Consider the following 20,182-nt stretch of genomic DNA (forward strand, 5'->3'; position numbering starts at 1 on the left):
TTTTCTTTCTCAGGATGACTATCCTAGCACTCCCTTGTGGGTCCAGCCTGACTCAAACCAGGCACCCTATCCAGTGCAAACCACTACATCCAGTCCCAGGTTTACTGCAACTGAGCGCCATGTCTCTCCATCATTTGGCCCCAAAACAACACCAAAGTCTTCTGAAAATTATTATCAGGATGTTTCTGTAACTTCTAAACCCACACCACTACAACCCACTACATTGTTGACTACTGTCAGCACTACTAAAACAAAACAGCCTGTTCCTCCAGTTTTTGATGTTAAAACCACCCCAAAATCTACTGAATATCCTTACCAAGGCATTCCAGATAAACAAACTACCATATATAGTCCTATTAGTACATTTAAAAGTACAACAGAGCAGCCTGTTCCTCCAGTTTTTGATATTAAAACAACTGCAGCAAGTACTGAAAACCATTACCAAGACATTCTAGAAAAACAGCCTGCCCAACTGACTACCATGAGCCCTGCAGCAAATTTGACCACAGAATTACTCGTTTCTGAGTCAGATTATAGCAGCATAGCACCAAGTGTGGTCTCAGAAGTTCTTACTGACAGTTCAGTGGCTCATAGAGTAAAAATAAGTCCACATGATGCAGCAGCCACGTCAACCTCAGTGGCAGAGGAGGGGAAGTTCACTGATTCAATTGGCTATGGGGAAATCACTATTTCTTCTACAGATCCAGCCTCCTCCTTCCCTCAAACAGAGGTCCAAGTGCAGAGTACAACTCCCACTGTGCCTCTCCCCACAACCACCACTGCTTCTGGTGGTGTTCTTTCACCAGAGTTCAATGGTGAGAACTCTCCCACTACGACCCCTGTGTGTGACTCCCAGCTCTGCCTGCATGCTATTCCTGTGTCCATCCCCTCTAGCTCTTTGTTGTCTGAGTCTGTATCTACCCCAGCCTGGGACATTATGTATGCTACACAGTCTGTCCCCCACTCGCTCTCCTACCCTGCACTGTCCAGCTCTCCCTCCAGCTCTGTGTCTTATTGGAATGTGGACTCTGTATTTAGTGGTGATGATGGTGATGATGGTGACATGTTGTCTGGGTCGGCCTCAGGTGCCACCTTATATAACAGTACTATCCCCCTTCAAACATTACCCAACTCAACTGACTCTGAACTTTCTGTGTGGTTCAACAAAGAGCAGAATATTTCTCACATCTCCAAGATCTTTAGCACTGTGTCTCCATCTCTGCAGTCATCAGGTGCCTTATCTAGTGACTACTCTTCTTACTTCACCTCCTCTCTCTTACACAATCTGGTGGAGTTTTCAGATTTTTCTGTGGTACCTCTTAATGTTGGTCAAAGTAGTGATGATGTTTCTCGCATCTCGCCGCATGTTTCAAGTTCTGCAAAATCATTGTTTTTATACCTAATGCCCTCCTCATCAATAAGTGACATGTCTAGTGTAATAGAGGGCCATCCATCTTTCTCCACTGTTGGAACTAATGGATACAGTTCAACACACTTGGACCTATCTTTTCCCACAGAGCCTACATGCCACCTGCAATTCTCTGTTACAGCCAACATGAACAGTATCACAAGAAGTGAAAGTTCACAGGTTCTTGGATCCTATGTTTCACTGGCGCCCACTAAAGTGTTGCCAACCTCGGTCCCAGAGGCTACATCAATACTCACACAATCAGCTGATGGGTTTCTGGATAGCAGTGCCTCAGGCTGGGTGGTGGATCAAGATTGGTCTCAGAGCTCAGCTTCAGGAGATGGGAGTCCCGCTCCTTCCTTACCCAGTGTCTTCTCCACTGAAGGACAAGTTGAGGAGGTGGAGCTGGAGGAACACTCTTCATCTTTCTATTTCGAGAGTGAGAATTTGTCAGAGAGAGAGGCTACCATATTTAATGTTTCCCTTCACCCCAGCCCTACCCTGGCACTGGGGGGTGTGGAGGAAGAAAACAGCGGATCTGGAGAGAACCTTACAGATAATGAGACATCCTCTGATTTCAGTATCCCAGAGCATGCTAACAGAGATTCAAAGGACGAACCAGTGGAAGGTAAAAAATACAGCCATCTGCTATCAACTCTCGGGGGCTCCACTGGATTAGAACCACTAGCACAATTAGCATCTTCCTAAAAACATAAAATGTTTCAAATTGCCTGCAAAGTCCAAAAAAGCATTGCAAATTGCCATGTCAGGTATGGTTCGGCGTTTTTGTTAGCATTTCTAAAATTAAGAATCTCGCATATACTAACTTCTTTCATTCTACTGCTGGTCTAAAGAACTAGTCAACTAGTCCCACAGCCATCATCACATTCCTTATGTTAATCCCAAATTCACTTGTGTCCTGTGTGCTTTTTCTTCACAATTCCCCCCCAAGCATGGCATTCCTGCTGTCACTGCCAAATCAACAGAAAGGTCTATAATAACATGATATTTAAAATACATTTTGGACCTCATGTATGCAATGCAAATGTTAAAAATGTTAGATTTGAGGTTGGTATGATTTTAGAAAAAAATATAAATTATCTCATTATTATATATGCTGCATTTTGCCAAGAATATTTACGCTTATTTATTAATTTTTTTTATATTATTTATATATTATAAATTAATTTATATATATATATATATATATATATATATATATATATATATATATTTTTTATATTATTTATACATTTATTAAAAATATTATTATAATGAGTTTATATTAAGTGCTTCTGGTTAAATCCACAAGCCATGCCAGTGTTTGTCCAGTAGAGAGCAGTAGAAATCCTGCTATGACACATCAGTAGGCTATAGCTGGTGCCAATTTTCTTGTGTTGTACTGACAGGGTCATGTATGTTGAAGGTTAGGGAAGGTCAAAAGGTTCAAAATGTTCTAGTCTTTTAAAACTCATAAGCCCAGGAGCAGACTATTAATGCATAATTTTCGTAATATTATTTTGTAATATTAATAATTATGGGGGTTTTATTGCAAGTAGGAATGAAATATTCTGGAACTTTAAATCTGTTCTGGTCAGTGCAATGAACATGTAAGAACTAATGACTAATATAGTGACTAATATAGTGACCTCAGTGATTTCAGATCATTTAATTTACTTTAAATTACATTTTACATGGTTTCTAACACTTTATCCTGTTCAGCATTGATTAATATAATGATTAATCTCTTAATATAATTAGATTTTTTATATTCCTATATATGTTTTTTAATATGCAGACTGTCATAGATATCAGTGAATTAAGTTCTCTTTTGAATAAAACTACACGGTAAGCCTTGTAGCTTGATTTGTTTAGGTGTTATATATATATATAAACATTTAGTTATATACACATTTATAATATGCCTTTGATTGTCGTGTTTCATTGCATCATATCACACTTTCAATATTATTTTTCTTTTTTTTTACTTTTGTTTGTAGATGCCAGTAACAGTAGTCATGAGTCTAGGGTGGGTCTGGTGTCCAGTGTGGAGCATCGAAAGAAGGCTGTGGTTCCTCTGGCTGTGATCTCGACCCTCACTTGCCTCTGCCTTATCATGCTAATTGGCATTCTCATCTATTGGAGGTGAATTTTATATATGGGGCCATAAGACTTGCTGACCATGATACATGATATATATTTTATTTATTATAATTTTTTTTTCTGTTACAAAAATCTGTTACAGTGTCCTTTTTAATACATTTGTGTTCAATATGAGCAACATGAGCACATAGCTACTTTTTTGCTATACATGTACACAGCAAGTCTAATGTCCTCCTAAAGAGTGCTGTTGATTATCATTATTAATAGGTGATGGCTAGTGTGGATATATAAGAGGAGAATTAATTCTGGTGGCTTGTCCTCATTCCCTCTTTAAACCTTTCAACATAGATCACATAAAAATACACTTTATGGTAATTGAGAGTGATTGACAATGAATGATGACGTTGTCGTACGGCTGACACTTCATATGTTTAGGATATTCATATTTGGATGTGAACATTTTTTGTAATGAGGTGATATTTTACCCCAAAATTATTAAGAAAAACAATCCTTAACTTCTCTCTCTGATATCAATTTCAACTGTGAAATAAGCAGTTTTTACAATCCCATCAAAGACATGATTTTGCTGACTAAACAGTTCAATTGCATGAGACTGTCCATTTCCCTTCCTGCTGGAACTCTTGAGTCCTTATCATATTGTTTGTGTTTGGCTTGCGTTATTACACCATGGGCACTGGGTGAGATTAAGTTGCTAATCTTGTAGCCTGTGATTAAATCTCCAAGATGCTGATCTGTTGCTTGTGGCTCTGTGTTGAAAAGGGTTGTGATTATGTCTAAGAGGCCTGAAGAGTGAGTGTGTGTGTGTGTGTGTGTGTGTGTGTGTGTGTGTGTGTGTGTGTGTGTGTGTCCTCTGTTGGCTTAGCGGGTAGCAATGTGTGTTGTGTTCCGCTGCTTATTCCTTTGGAGTTACATGGTGTTGACTTGTGTTGTGGACAGATGCACACTTGAAAAACATAATTCAAGCATTCAGGACATCAAATGTCAGTGATTAATCTGGGCAGACGTTTTCCTTGTAATCCCTTCCAAGAAGTTGCTATTATGTACAGTGATGTTCAGGTTAATCAGAATATCTGTTGCGTGGTTTGGATTCTGTTCAAGATTTTTTTTCTTGATTAGATTGAACATCTTTTTTTATTTGGAGCTTGTAATTCTATGTCAAACATAATGAGATGGCTTATGGCTTATAAAAATCAAGGATTCTTGCCTTCATAACTGTTTTATTACATTCAGCTGAGAAAGTGTAGAGAATAAAAAAAGCTACAGTATAAGAAGCCAAATAGGAACCACCTACATATTCGTTTGTGTTTTCTGTTTAAATGTAACCTTCTTTGAACTATATTGGTGAAGTATAATTTTCAGTTAGCACTTGGTGTCTTTTCTTTTGCCTTTATTTATAAGGAAAAAAAAATAAACAAGACTGAATAGTGGGTCATGAATGCATTTCCTCCATTTTATCTTAAGATGTATTGTTGTATGCTAAGCACCTTTTGCTTTTGCACTGGTTTGACCCATCCTGGTTAATGCTTTAATGATTTGGTTTGTCATTTTCTCCACAGGATGTGCTTTCAGACTGCTCATTTCTACATAGACGACAACACATCCCCTAGAGTCATATCCTCCTCTTCTCCTATGCTAAGTCACACAGGTTATTCTCTTTACACTCACCTTTTTGTATATGTCAAAAATAAAGTGTGTGTTATGTGATCATAAACAGCTTGTCCCTTAGGTCTGAGAATGCAAGCCATAAAGGCAATTAACTGTTGATAACATTTATATTTTCTCTCTCTTCACCCAGATGAGCATGAACCTCTTTCATCGGAACAATTTGTCCAACATGTTACAGAACTTCATGACACCAAGTCCTTCTACAGAGAGTTTGAGGTGTGTTCTCTGTCACCTTCAGAAAATGTCCTGACATAAGCAAATGTATGTGGGGAAAATTTAATTGACTCTTTAAAGTGCATTTGTAGACAACTTTCATACATTTCTGTTCTCTCAACCATATGCTTTTCAACTTCAGCACATCAGTGTTTTGATTAGTTAGAACATAATTTTCCTCTAAAGATTACAGTAAAAAAACAAAAACAAAACACACACACACACACACACACACACACACACACACACACACATACATTTCAACTGCTTTAGTTAATTCATGCCCATATGGCCTGCCCTATTCAGTCATGTATGAACTTTAATTGCTGGCAACTTTTTCAAAAGAATAATTAAGTCACAGAATTGTTTGTTTGCTTGTGACTCTTATTCCGGTGTTCCACTCAGATGCACACAAAAATACACTAGTACACAAAGAAAGCTTAATTAGCATCAAACATTGTCCAAATGAAACCACCCCCACTCCTGAGCTCTATTCACTTGCTCTTAATTAGATAATTAGAGTGGTTCAGGTAGGCTTTGACTGAAATATAACAGATTCTTAAGGCCTTAAATTGGGTTTCAGTAGTAATTTTCTGTAAATCTGCTAGCCATTCCTATATTTAACCAGAAAACAAAACACCACATCAAAAAAGTTTTGCCTGTTGCCAACATTATGCATTGTTGTATTAATGTTTTTTTTTTTTTGCTTATTTGTTTGAGTTTGTGTGCTATTTTTAAACATGTACTTTATTAGCAAATGAACATAAAGATACGTGACATATTAAAGGAAAGTGTACTTCTGTAATGCTGGTGTGTTTGGGTCCACTTCATCCCTTAGACATATAGGGTCACTGCAAATCAATGCAATGTCATTCTATCTTTTATATATTCATTCATTTATTCATTCATGCCTTCATCATCAGTAACCTAAAAAAGTGGCTTATAGTGTTGCTTTTCACAGGAACACTAGTACAAGTATTTGCCTGACAGGAATGCCAGGTCATCCCCACCATGCATTGGTCTTCACATTAGAAGGCATAGCATAGACAATCCACAAATATGCATGTTTTGGGAGGCTGGGGGAAAACTCAGAACCCAAAGGAAACTCACACAGACATGTGGAGAATGTGTAATTTTGCACAGATAGTAACACGATTAGGATTGAGACCTGGATCTGGAACTGCATGGCGGAAATGCGACTTGCTGATCATCTTGATGAATTTTTTATTTCTTTTTATTTCTTTTTTTACATTGTTAGTGATTAGTCTTTCAGGATAAAAATGTCATCCAACACAGTGCATAAGGGCTTACTGAATCGTGATGAGTATGAAAATTATGTACATTATATGATACAATCTTCACAGTTACTAGAGCTCAACCCGATTTTGCACCAATGGGAAATTTTGAAGTTGTGCTAGTGCTCTCCACCAAAACATGATGTTTCAGAGACTTGTTCAATCTACCCCAAAGTACATTAAAGCTGTTGTATTGTGATAGTCCAAAATCGTATGTGGTTTTGTTTCCTTTAATTTGTCACCAGTCTTTGGATATTCAGTATAATGAGTATATGATCCAAAATGTAACCAAAATATATATATATATATATATATATATATATATATATATATATATATATATATATATATATATATATATATATATATATTTTATAGTCAGATCATATACACAGCAGCCTTGCCTTTTAGACTATACCATTCAGAATGTCCTTATTCCAATTTTCCAAATGATCTAGAGGTAAATTAAAGTACACTTGCCTATGTTTCCTGTACATGTTTAAATTTGTTTGTGCTGGTAGTTAATATGAATGTTAACATGAATCATTACTAAACAGACCTATCATTATAAGTAGTAATTGATTTCAGATGATACTGTATAATATTAAAGACATTTCCGAACGCTTTAGAGCTGGTTTTACACCAGCACAAACCGACACAGTGCATAAGGCATGCTATAAAAATCTGCTTGTGCTTTATTGCGATACTGTTTGCCCTGTTCTTGTGCTCTGTGTGTCATGGAATTTCATTGCTGTGCTTTGTTCATTCTCACTTCCCTGATTAGATTTTGAAAGAATATTTTGAGGTAAGCCACATCTCCGTTTTTATTTTATTTGTTCTGACTGCATTTGATATCGTTCTACAGTAGCTTGTGTTGTTTCGTTGCGTGCTTCACACACTCAATGATTTGTACTTGTTTTGAGTTAGATGGCACCTATGGTTTTGTATTTCTTGGATACAGAGTGTATTTGAGTGTGTATGTGTGTTTATTTGTAGGAGATTCAGTCATGCACTGTGGATCTAGAAACTACAACGGACAGCTCCATTCACCCTGATAACAAGAGCAAGAACCGATATGTCAACATTTTAGCCTGTATGCGAAACTGAAATAATTACTGACATTCTCTGTGTTGACAGTACAGTATAAATATTTTTACTTCTGTACCGTATATAAGGAATAAGGACAGGAATAAGATTAAACACAGTACATGAGGACAAATGTTTGGCTGTATTTTCTTTTTTTTTAGATGACCACAGTAGAGTCAGACTCTTAACCCACACTGATAAAGATGGAACGAGTGAAGGGGACTATATCAATGCCAACTATGTGGATGTGAGTATTTGGTCAGAGGTGCTACAGGTAATCTTGATTATCATGAGTGTGCTTATAGCATTAGTGTGCTTATAGTTATAGTCAGTAAGAGATCATTCAAAGAGTAATGGCTGTTACATAAAGGTAACATAATATTACTTGATTTGACATGACCTGTGGAGGTCAAGGTTAAACTTAGCTTCAATCATTTACCATAATCACATAGCAAAGTGTGAATCCAATTTCTCAAATATAGAGCAGATTGCTGTTATTATACTACCACCAAATGTCTCATATTCCACTGATCTCATCTCTTTTCTCTCTCTCTCTCCGGCTCTCTTTTGCCCTCCCAGGGTTTTAATAAACCGAGGGCTTACATAGCAGCTCAGGGCCCCCTGAAGTCGAGCACTGTGGACTTCTGGAGGATGGTGTGGGAGCAGAATGTTGGCATAATCGTCATGATCACAAATCTGGTGGAGAAAGGCAGAGTAAGCCATCTTGTACTGTTTCTAAATCTTTCCTTTGATGATCTTTAACATGTCAGTGTGTTCGCCACTGACACTGTCTGTTTACACGCCTCCTGTGTCAGACCTTTTACAAAACCATCATCAGCACACTAATGACAAATTGATCCTAATAATGAGTCTTGCTTTTTGGAAAATGTATATTTTTCCTTTTGATAATCTTTACTTTGCCTTTTTTATAGAGAAAATGTGACCAGTACTGGCCATTGGAAAGTCAAGAAGAATATGGCCACTTCCTTGTGACTGTTAAGAGCACCAAGATCATGGCTTATTACACCCAAAGAACCTTTACCATACGAAACACACATGTAAAGAAGGTACGGTCATCCAGAGTATTTGAATTTCTCAAACTGTTTATACATTTTGTTCTCTGTACTTGTCAGAGGAAATATATTTACTTTATCTTTCCTTTTGTATGTTTTTTCTTTCATTATATTGCCACTATCATCTTCTCTTAGGCTTCTCAGAAAGCTCGTGCTAATGAAAAGACAGTAGTGCAGTACCACTACACTCAGTGGCCAGATACTGGTGTGCCTGAGAGTGTTTTGCCTGTACTCTCATTTGTCCGCAAATCCTCTAGAGCCTGGACACAGGACATGGGGCCCATTGTGATACACTGCAGGTATGCCGAAAACATAGCATCAGAACTAAAGATCCCATCTAAAATTTGATTTTTATTCCTCGCTTGCATTTAAAATGAAAATAATTAAAATGTGTGCTGATTTTTCCATCAAAATTGGAAGTGACTTTTTTATAAAACTTTATATTAACACATTTTATATCTATCTGTCATAATTACAAATTATTTTCATTTACTGCAATGCTTGAGTTTTGATTTAAATCTGGGTATTAAATAATAATTTAGAAATGAATATACATTATTAAGTGACCCATGCAGTTTTAACACAATATAGTAATCATTAAAAACAGAGCAAATCAACCCTTTACTTTCACACATCCCGAAGAATACTTGTATAGTTTTCTTTGTATTAAATATACTAAACTAAAGTATATACTACACAAAAATATTACTCTGGACTTGACTAGAATTCTACAGAATCAATGATCTTTCTCACACCAGTTGCTCAGGATATTGCCTGCATTGCTGTGCATTCACATTTATTAATCTTACGTTTATATTGCCTATACCTGCATTTGTTAAATATTACAAATATTGGAATAAAAATACAGAGACGGTAAAAAAATGAAAAGGCATAGCTTGAATAATCTCTTTATTAATCAAAACCTGTATCAGAGAAGTTTTATTTGGGTTTGAGTGCTACTCCATTCCATTTTACTCTTTGGCACTGGCAAACAATGTCTCATTTTGATAGCCTTTGACAATGCTTACTTTCATGTGCTGTTAATTGTAGTTGTGTTTGTATTTAAATAAGCATGCATACAGAGGTTACACACAGTTGGTATTTATTAGGCTTCATTACTTACACTTGAGTTTACAAGCTGCCTACGCACATTTGTTTAATTAAAATATATTGTACAAATGAGATGTCTAAATTGAATGCACTGAATACCTTAGGTTTTTATGGTGAATTACATATAAACGTTTCAATAAATCTTTATACTGTAATGAAAAGAAAATATTTTTAGTGGTTTATTGAAAAATGATTAATTAGGTAAGAAACTAAAATGTGTACATTAAGTTTAATTTAAAGATATAAAAGGAATTGTAGAAAACTTTTTTTTTTCAGCAATATTTTTTCTTGAAGGTCAATATATCCCCTAAAGTACACATTCAATTCACAGTATAGACCATGTAGTACATACAGCAGTCTACTGTGGGTGCATCCAAAGTACAATATGATATAACTTTCTTGATTTCTTTTCCACCCTCTGCATATGATTTATTCATGTGTATGTGTATAGTGCTGGTGTGGGGAGAACAGGCTCATACATTGTCCTGGACAGTATGCTGAAGCAGATAGAAGAGCAGGGTCAGGTGAACATCATAGGCTTTCTCAAACACATCCGTACTCAGAGGAACTACCTGGTGCAAACTGAGGTAAGCAATCAGGGCCATAATGTGTTAATGACTGTCAATGGAAAGATTACAGAGAACATACACTTTATTAGGAACATCTGCATATTCATGTAACTATACATCAACTAATCATGTCCGGAGCCATTACCAGGATTTCCAGTATTGTTGATCCGGTGACCACTCCAGCATTTGATTCCTGTTCTTGGCACCTTCTGCTCACTTTGTTTCAAAGAGTGGTTGTTTGGGAAAATGCCTACTGTTAAAATTACTACACAAATTAAATAGAATTGAATCTGGTATTCCTTCTTATTTGCAGGAGCAGTACATCTTCATCCATGATGCACTGGTGGAAGCAATCCTAAGTGGAGAGACAGATGTGCCCGCTAGCCGTATTCATAGTTATGTTAACGACCTGCTCACTACAGGACCTTCATGCACAATGTGCCTGGAAAAGCAGTTTAAGGCAAGTAGAATATCCAAGCAACAGAGCTGAGATTCGTCACCCGAAGGTGCAATTTTTTTTTTCAACTACTATATTAGTATATGATATTCAACAAATTGTTAAAAACCCTACAAATTATTAAATGTATGAAACGTATGAAAGTGATTGTACAAGTAGGATCTGCTTCAAATCACACACTAAATGGTATAGTGCCTAAGGCTGACTAACAGCTAACAACATCTCTCATAGTTTAATTAGCCAAAAATAGCTGTCACATTACAAAATGTCAATATAAAGTGCATACAGCAACACAGTACAAACTCAAATACAGTGCAGTAATTGCTGCAAATAAAGCTGCTTACCTCTACCAAGCAAGCTCAGTCATGCAGAGAGAAATATATAGAGAGAAATGAGAGTCACTTTGTTGTGATTTCTGACTGTTCCTGTTTTTTTTTTTTAGTTCTTTCTTTTGATTTTGATAAAGCGACATATCTCTTTTTTGCAGCTGGTGAGTCAGGCAAATACCAAGCAAGGTGATTTCACTGCTGCTTTAAAAGACTGCAACAAAGATAAGAACAGAACCTGCTCGTTGATACCTAGTGAGTTTCCAGAACTTACATCATGGAGGTCATGTGATTGTTATAGGTTTAAAATGAATGAAGCAGTCATGAGTCTAGATTTATAATCTTGTTGTGGTGGTGTTGTTCAACATGATGTAATTTTGTTTAACTAAACTTGATTTCACTATAAGTTCAAATCAAATATAGATTTTTTTTTTCTAATTGGTAAAAAACATATTACAACTCCAGCAGTAACCAAGTTTAATGGTGCTTGGTGTGTTTTAGTGGATAGATACAGAGTATGTTTGTCTGCAACATCAGAAGAGACCTCAGACTACATCAATGCTTCTTATATTATGGTGAGCCATTGACACATTATAATTATTATTTTTTAATGATGTTTTGCTTTCCATCTGGAGGTTGTTCTATTATAAAGTATTCTACAGCACAATGTTAATCAGAATATACACTGCTTGAGATATTTCAACAGTAAAGGTACAATTAAAATTTTTTCTGGTTTGGTGTTTGGAAAACCCATTCTTTTCAGAACCATATTTTTATTTGTGTTCTCTGAATATTTTGACTTTCGTTCCAGGGATATCAGAACAGCAATGAGTACATCATTACTCAGAGTCCTCTGCCGAACACTGTGAAAGATTTCTGGAGGATGATTTGGGACCACAATGCCCAGATCATTGTCTCACTGCCTGATAGCACCAGCTTGGTAAGTTGTCTTAAATACATGACAAAAATATATAATAATAATAATAATAATAATAATAATAATAATAATAATAACTTTATTTTTATATAGCGCCTTTAAAGTAGCTTCTCAAGGCGCTTTACATACAGGAAAACAAGAATACAACACACACAAAAATAGAGCAAATAATACACACATACTTATAATTACACACAAAATCAAAATGTTAAAAAAAAGCAACCATAAAAAAATGAGTTTTTAAAAGGGATTTAAAAGTACTGAAGTTCTGTGCGTCTCTGATGTGAGGAGGGAGTGAATTCCAAAGTCTTGGTGATAAAATAATAGTTACAGTGGGGCAAAAAAGTATTTAGTCAGCCACCAATTGTGCAAGTTCTCCCACTTAAAAAGATGAGAGAGGCCTGTAATTTTCATCATAGGTACAAAAAATCCCGAAAAAACATTTAAAAAAAATTATGGTGGAAAATAAGTATTTGGTCACCCACAAAAAAGCAAGATTTCTGTCTCCCACAGACCTGTAACTTCTTTAAGAGGCTCCTCTGTCCCTCACTTGTTACCTGTATTAATGGCAACTGTTTGAACTCGTTATATAACGGTATAAAAGACACCTATCCACAACCTCAAACAGTCAGACTCCAAACTCAACTATGACCAAGACCAAAGAGCTGTCAAAGGAAACCAGAAACAAAATTGGAGTGGTTTAGCCAGTCTCCAGATCTCATCCCATAGAAAATCTTTGGAGGGAGTTGAAAATCCATGTTGCTCAGCGACAGCCCCAAAACATTACTGCTCTAGAGGAGATCTGCATGAAGGAATGGGCCAAACTACCAGCAAAAGCGTGTAAAAACCTTGTGAATACTTACAGAAAACGTTTGATCTCTGTCATTGCCAACACAGGGTATATAACAAAGTATAGGGATGAACTTTTGTTATTAACCAAATACTTATTTTTCACCATAATTTGCAAATAAATTCTTTAAAAATAAGACAGTGATTTTCTGGATTTTTTTTCTCATTTTGTCTCTTACAGTTGAAGTGTACCTATGATGAAAATTACAGGCCTCTCTCATCTTTTTAAGTGGGAAAACTTGCACAAATGGTGGCTGACTAAATACTTTTTTTCCCCACTGTATATATTATTAATTATTGCTTTAACACATTTTGTGAAAAAATAAATAAAAGTCAGTATGCACAAAATAACAGTTTTTCTTCTCAATTTTCATAAGCAAAAAAAAAAATCACTAGAGAGATTATAGTTCAGAGCATCAGAACAGTGGGTAGCACAGTGGGGTCCCTAGTTTGATTCTGAGATCAGATTAATGACGGTCTGTTTCATTTGTCCTTCGTGTCTCTGTGAGTTCGATGGGTACCCTGATTTCTTTCTTCCGCCCAAACACACGCCAGTTGGTGACCTACAGGCTTGAGTGTGTGAATGATTCCCAGCAATACAATGGTGTTTCATCCAGAATGTATTCTCACACTAATGCCCTGTTTTCCTGACATAGGCTGTGAATTCTTAATGATCTAAATCAGGGTAAAGCATGTTCTAAAAAAGAATGATAGAATAGCTCAAAGCCTTGAAACTTAAAATAATAAGGTTTGATTTGTCTCAATCATTAATTACACAAATAATTACTGCGATTAGGTGATTGTGTAGTAATTGTGACAGGCCTAATTGCAGCAAGGGCTATAGTATACTAGCAAACATCATCCCAGATAAGAAAAATCCAGGGTCAAACTACCTAATCTAGCTGCAGACTAGTTTAACTAATGCACACAGTAGTCCAGATGGTGATAAATGATTATTCAACATTGCAGGTGTTCTCTTTTAATTCAACACGAGAGAGTTTGCTGTGCAGTTGCTGTTTATTCTCTCACTTAGAATCCCCCTCCTCCTTTCTCTCTCTCTCTCTCTCTCTCTCTCTCTCTCTCTCTCTCTCTCTCTCAGACAGAGGAAACAGAGCCCATGGTGTTCTGGCCTAGAAAAGACCAGCCTGTTAGATGCAAAATGTTCACTGTGTCCTTAAGAGGGGAGGAGCATGTGTGTCTGTCTAATGAGGAGAAGCTGATTGTACAGGATTATATCCTAGAAGATTCCCAGGTAAATCTGTCAGTTTGTCTTGCACAATTGTACATAGCCATAAACCTCATGGGTCTTCACACTTAATAATTATCTGTAGCAAGCATATAATCAATTATACATGCATTGTTTTGCCTGAGCAAATAATGAATTCAAAGCAGATCTTTATGCCAGAAAGGTTCACATGGGTTGAGACAAGAGTTGTGCATCAGGACCTGTAACAATAAAGTCCAAAGTGAAAAGGGTGTTATTAAAAAAACACCAGTCCCATGCACATCTCTTGGATGATTATGATCTTTAATGAGTGAAAATTAACAAACCAGGTTCACATTTCTTGCATTTCTACTTCCGTTTTTTTGTGCATTAGAGGGCATAATGGTACAGTTAATATTCATTACATATAAATTAACCCATGCCCACTTCTAGTTTAAATCCAATTACAGATTCTGCTATTTAGGGCACTAAACACACACACACACACACACACACACACACACACACACACACACACACACACACACACACACACACACACACATATATATATATATATATATATATATATATATATATATATATATATGTAGCTGTGTTTCACTCTTACTGTCAGCAGTAGACGTTCTATATATTCTGCCACACATCACTTGTATCAGAGATAAGAGTATCACATGTATCATCACTCATTATGAATATGGCTCCAGGCTGGTGCCAGATAACTGTGGTGTTCGTTTAGAGAAGCACATGGCTGCTCAAAAGACTGAGAGTTGATCCTCGTAAACACTGAGCATGTCTCAGCCGAACACATCTGTTCTCTTTCACAGACCTCACACCTCTCCATCTGCACATGCAATTACTGCAGCAGACATACCACACATGCTCACTTTTTACTGTCCAACACACACACAAACACACACACACACACACACACACACACACACACACACACACACACACACAGAGTGTTCTGATCTTCTCTGTCTGATTTTCTGTCTCTGCATTTGAAGGATGACTACGTACTGGAAGTGAGGCATTACCGTGCTCCTCGTTGGCCAAACCCAGACAGTCCAATCAGCAAGACTTTTGAGCTTATCAGCGTAATTCGAGGGGAGCAGGCCACTAAAGAAGGCCCCATGGTTGTACATGATGAGTATGTTCTCACTTTATCTTATTTGGTTTTAAAGGATGGGATGGAATTAAAGAAAATAAAATTTTCCTCTAGTGCAATGCTATGTATTATTCTCGTTTATCTTGTTGCCATTATATATTGTATCTTTTATAAGTGAAATACAGATAAAACTAAAAGCTGTCTCTTAAGGAGCTCTGCAATTAGACTGTTGTAATGTGTGTATAATTGGCTTATTGTTAAGTTTTGTTCAAAATATAATTAGTTAATAATTGACTTTAGTTCTAGACTTTAGAGAAATACAAAAACTAGGACGCATCATAACAATGGGCAAAAATTATATCTGGAGTTGTTTGAATGGATTTAAAAATATTACTTCATACCAAAATTTATATATTATATAATTTCAGATCATTTCATAGTTTCACCTTTATTCTGTTCCCAGTTTCTATATTAAACCCATGTTTCAATAAAATAGTTTTGTAGGATAAAAAAAGGATGCAATTGCTTTTACAAGGTCTATCTAAAAAAGTAATTTTATTATATAAAAGTATTTAAATTATATGTTTAAATCAGGCAAGTGGTTTCATGTTTGCAGTTCAGCAAAAAATACTCGAAGTGCGGTAGTTTAAATTCCAGGTGTGATGAAAATGTGACTGAGCAAACCCTTTGACCCTGTAGAACTAAAATTAGTGTGAAATGAAATGCCTTTGCAGGTCCTAACATGTTAACACAATTTTTCAATGCCTGTACTTGCATTGTGAAAGTAAACAAGTGATTCGTAAGGTCTGGTCTAACATCATGGACAGCCCTGGTACATTTTCAATAGCAATACTCATGCTGTATTGTTTTATAATCAATATGATAATCTATACACAATACATAAAAAAAAGCCCTATTGTATTGTGCTGTGTGTGTAGTTGTGGTGGTGTGACAGCTGGGACTTTCTGCACCCTCTACACCCTGCTCCAACATTTAGAGGCTGAAGGCTCTGTGGATGTTTACCTGGTGGCTAAGATGATTAACCTGATGAGGCCTGGGATCTTCACTGACATTGTGTGTTTTACTTTTACTGCATTAGAATGAATAAATCATATTGTATTATTTTAGCAATACAGCAGTGTGTGCTACATTGAGTAAATAGACATTCTCTCTTGATTTCTGTGACAGGAGCAGTATCAGTTCCTCTACAAAGCCATTTTGAGTCTGGTCGGTACCCAAGAAGATGAAAAAGCCTTCCAGTCCTCCAGAAACACCACCACATTCCCAGGAGGCACTGCAAGTGCTACAGACAGTCTGGAGTCCCTGGTGTAACCATAGCAATGAGTGTATATGCAGCTCTCAGCTCTCCATGCTGCTTTTTATTTTTTTATTTATTTTTTTTTTTTTACCTGATCACATCCCACATGCACATGAGCTCACCAAACACAGTGCCATGCTGGAACTTGATATGTGCCTTTGTGTGGTAATTACAAATCAGAATCAGTTTAATGTTAGACTTACATAGTCTATGGCTCATCTTTATACTAACAGCTTTCTAATTTGTCAAAGGAGTTTCATATTTATTGGCAATACAGCTTCATGCAAGGGCAGCGTCACTTGTTAATAAGGCTTATTTTTAGACCATAGATTGTAGCAAACTAGAGCCACATAGTTTTTTTTTTGTTTTTTTTACATAATGTAAATACAAAGACGGTGGCTTTTTCAGTCACACTTCTCAAAAAAAATGAAATAATGTTTTAATTTGTAAATATTATAGCAACCAAGTCAATGGACCAAATTTCTATTTATATGGCTAGATTTTTATATTTTACTACTGTTAAGGCTGTAGTGCTTTACACCTTATGTATGAACACAAATAATGTAGAGAAACGGTTATGTTCTAATACGATTTCTGAAGTCTCAGTGTTACACTCTCACTGATTTAACGTGAACAATACTCACACTCTAGTTTCTGCTATATGTAGAAGTAAACAAAAATAAAATGAAAGTTTTGTTTTAAACATTACTATGTGAATTTATTCATCTTATGTTATTTTAATTAGCTAATTAAATAATTCATCCATGTTCGTTTGGCTGGTAATGCATATATAATGTCTTGATAATGAGCATATTTACAGCTTATATGTTACGCATTTTATACCACAGTGGTACTGAATGATTCTGAGCTTCAAGGCAAATCACAGCATTATATATATGCCTGATTGAATACATTATTGCTTCTATTTAAACAACTTTAATAAAATATTTCTTCAAATATAAAAAAATAATCGTCTTTTATAAATCTAAACAACCCATTTGCCCTGACAGAAACTCTCTTGATTACAGCTTCAACATCCTCAGCTGTTTATGTTCCACATTTCTATTCACTTCCAGTAAAACCATCAATAATGTCAACTTAATATCACAACATATTATTAATGGTGCAGATGCTCCTTCACCTCTGCAGCTCTGGCTCACCCCAATAATCTAAAGGTGTAACGGTACACGTATTAGTACCGAAATTTCGGTACAGGTCTTTCGGTTCAGTACAATGCAATCCTTTTATGTGCGGAACATAGTTTCTGAGTTTCCCGAGGAAGCTATTAAGTGGTGGACAGCAAGCTTGTTTAATCTCCGCCTCGCACTTTGAGCGTTTGTTCTATTATTATTTTTGTGTACCGGAAATGAAATTTGTATTGTGCATGCATTAAAATGCTAAAAAATCAATAGCGCTAGCGTTAGCTGCTGGGCACTTCCTGGTTAGCGGCTAACGCTAGCGCTATGGATTCAAGATTCAATATTTTTTATTTGTCACAAACATGGTTTTATTCAGGATACAACTTTCAGTGAAATGAAAAGTTGAAAAAATAAATATTGAATCCGTAGCATTAGCGTTAGCAGCTAGACACTTCCTGGTTAGCGGCTAACGCTAACGCTATGGATTCTTTAACATTTTATGTCCATCTTCAAGAATTTCTCTTAAAAGGAGAAAATCCTGACATTTCCACAAATCGAGGGAGTGAATGAATGAAGGATGGAGGGAATGAAGACGTGTGTTAAAGTATGCTGAAATAAGTAGAACAGTTAAGTAGATAATATCTTTAGATAATTAAATATTTAAATGTAACACACACACACACACACACATAATACACATAGTATAATCCACCTAAAGAACGGTTTCTCCATAATTATTTCTGTGTTAATCCAGTCTAAGACGCAAAAGGCTATGTGCCTAAGCATTAAAATATAGGTCAGTTAGCCACACGTTGTCTTGTCCACACAGTGCCTTGATGCTGTAATTTGTATTTTTGACTTTTTAAGTCATTTAAAAAAAGATAATTTATTATCTATTAAATAAGTTATTATTAAATAAACAATTTAGCCTGAACTTGGCATCCTACATAAGAACACTCACTAAGTGGTAGTAACCAAAGAGCAGATGAAAACACAACTTAATTTCAATTACTAAAGCAAAGTAGATCAAATGTTTTTATAAAATATACCATTTAATACTATTTATTAATACTAATACTATTTAACTGACAATATAGAAAAACATGCTTCCTGGTGGCAATAATATTTACATATTATATTATATTTAATATTATTAGTAATATTTAAATAATATTTGCAATGCTTTGATCTTTGGACCAAAGCATTGCAACAAGAAAAAAAGGATACTATACAAATGAAAACTATCCACTGTCTCTAAACCATATCACAGGTCTCACCACAGTCCTTTCTTTTTCACTCTTGCAGATACCCTTCTATCACAAATCACTACTGCTATCACTCTTCTCCACCCACTCCACCTTGCCTGCACTCTTTTCTTCACTTCTCTAACACACTCTCCATTACTTTGCACTGTTGACCCCAGATACCTGAACTCCTCCACCTTCTCCACCTCCTCTCCCTGCAACCACATCACTCCACTGCCCTCCTTCTCATTCACACACATCCACTCTGTCTTACTCCTACTGATCTTCATACAAGACTAGATTGGGCTAAAAAAAAATACATTCTTAATAGTAAACAATAAAAAAAGTAACAATATTCTTATAGAAACCTAAAGCTTGAACAGTTTTGAGAAATCTTATTAAATGCATCTTTAAATTTTCTGCTCTCCAAAATGCTGTCATGGGCTGTCTCAATTTAAAAACTTATTTTCTAACACACACACACACACAAAAAAAGTTCACTAATCTTGTCCAAAGTCTAAAGCATGGGTTCACAAAACAGGCAAACAAGGGTTAATGCTCAACATGAACTCAATAATCTGTATTATATTGTACAAGTAGGAGATGATTTGAGGCATGAAGCTGTATGTTTACTGCATTGATGTGCAGTGGGGTAAAGTTCGGGTGAGGCACTGGACACACAGTGCCAGATTTACACATATATGAAGACCAAGGAGATTGGATTATTAAATTCTCAATAACTTGCTTTGATAAGGCAATGTATTTTAATGTTATCAGGTAATCTGTACTTGGGCTCTTGCACGCCCCCATGTGGCAGGGCTGAATGCTGCCTCACATGCTACCTTTTTATTGCAGTCTTCTTGATAGCAACATGCATAAATATCTAAACATTCACACAAACAGTCACAACAGTCAATAGTGAATGCAAATTGCACAATCTAAGACGAGGCTGAGTTCTTGGCTTTAGCACTGCATTGTGCCCCTCTGGAGTAACAGGAAATCGACAATTCCGACAATAAAATCAACCTAAATT

At 36.1% G+C, this 20,182-nt stretch overlaps 1 protein-coding gene across 3 annotated transcripts in view; it reads left to right on the plus strand.

The window, feature by feature from the left end:
• The window catches only part of ptprz1a (protein tyrosine phosphatase receptor type Z1a), a 46,880-nt gene extending 29,411 nt beyond the window's left edge, over positions 1–17,469 (plus strand). Inside the window, exons 12-30 of one of the 3 annotated variants that reach the window (XM_046859530.1) lie at positions 14–2,036; positions 3,409–3,553; positions 5,089–5,177; positions 5,328–5,413; positions 7,490–7,510; positions 7,702–7,798; positions 7,953–8,038; positions 8,371–8,505; positions 8,724–8,858; positions 9,000–9,163; positions 10,426–10,561; positions 10,857–11,003; positions 11,488–11,581; positions 11,828–11,901; positions 12,138–12,266; positions 14,212–14,364; positions 15,348–15,490; positions 16,387–16,522; positions 16,637–17,469. In XM_046859530.1, coding sequence (XP_046715486.1) covers positions 14–2,036; positions 3,409–3,553; positions 5,089–5,177; positions 5,328–5,413; positions 7,490–7,510; positions 7,702–7,798; positions 7,953–8,038; positions 8,371–8,505; positions 8,724–8,858; positions 9,000–9,163; positions 10,426–10,561; positions 10,857–11,003; positions 11,488–11,581; positions 11,828–11,901; positions 12,138–12,266; positions 14,212–14,364; positions 15,348–15,490; positions 16,387–16,522; positions 16,637–16,780 — 4,137 coding nt within the window. In that variant the 3' untranslated portion in view covers positions 16,781–17,469. The remainder of the gene's footprint in view (positions 1–13; positions 2,037–3,408; positions 3,554–5,088; positions 5,178–5,327; positions 5,414–7,489; positions 7,511–7,701; positions 7,799–7,952; positions 8,039–8,370; positions 8,506–8,723; positions 8,859–8,999; positions 9,164–10,425; positions 10,562–10,856; positions 11,004–11,487; positions 11,582–11,827; positions 11,902–12,137; positions 12,267–14,211; positions 14,365–15,347; positions 15,491–16,386; positions 16,523–16,636) is intronic. The other 2 variants (XM_046859533.1, XM_046859532.1) reach the window with 2 other exon arrangements.
• Positions 17,470–20,182: the final 2,713 nt, after the last annotated feature.

This window comes from Silurus meridionalis, chromosome 10 (genome assembly GCF_014805685.1).
Source record: "Silurus meridionalis isolate SWU-2019-XX chromosome 10, ASM1480568v1, whole genome shotgun sequence".
NCBI lineage: Eukaryota > Metazoa > Chordata > Actinopteri > Siluriformes > Siluridae > Silurus > Silurus meridionalis.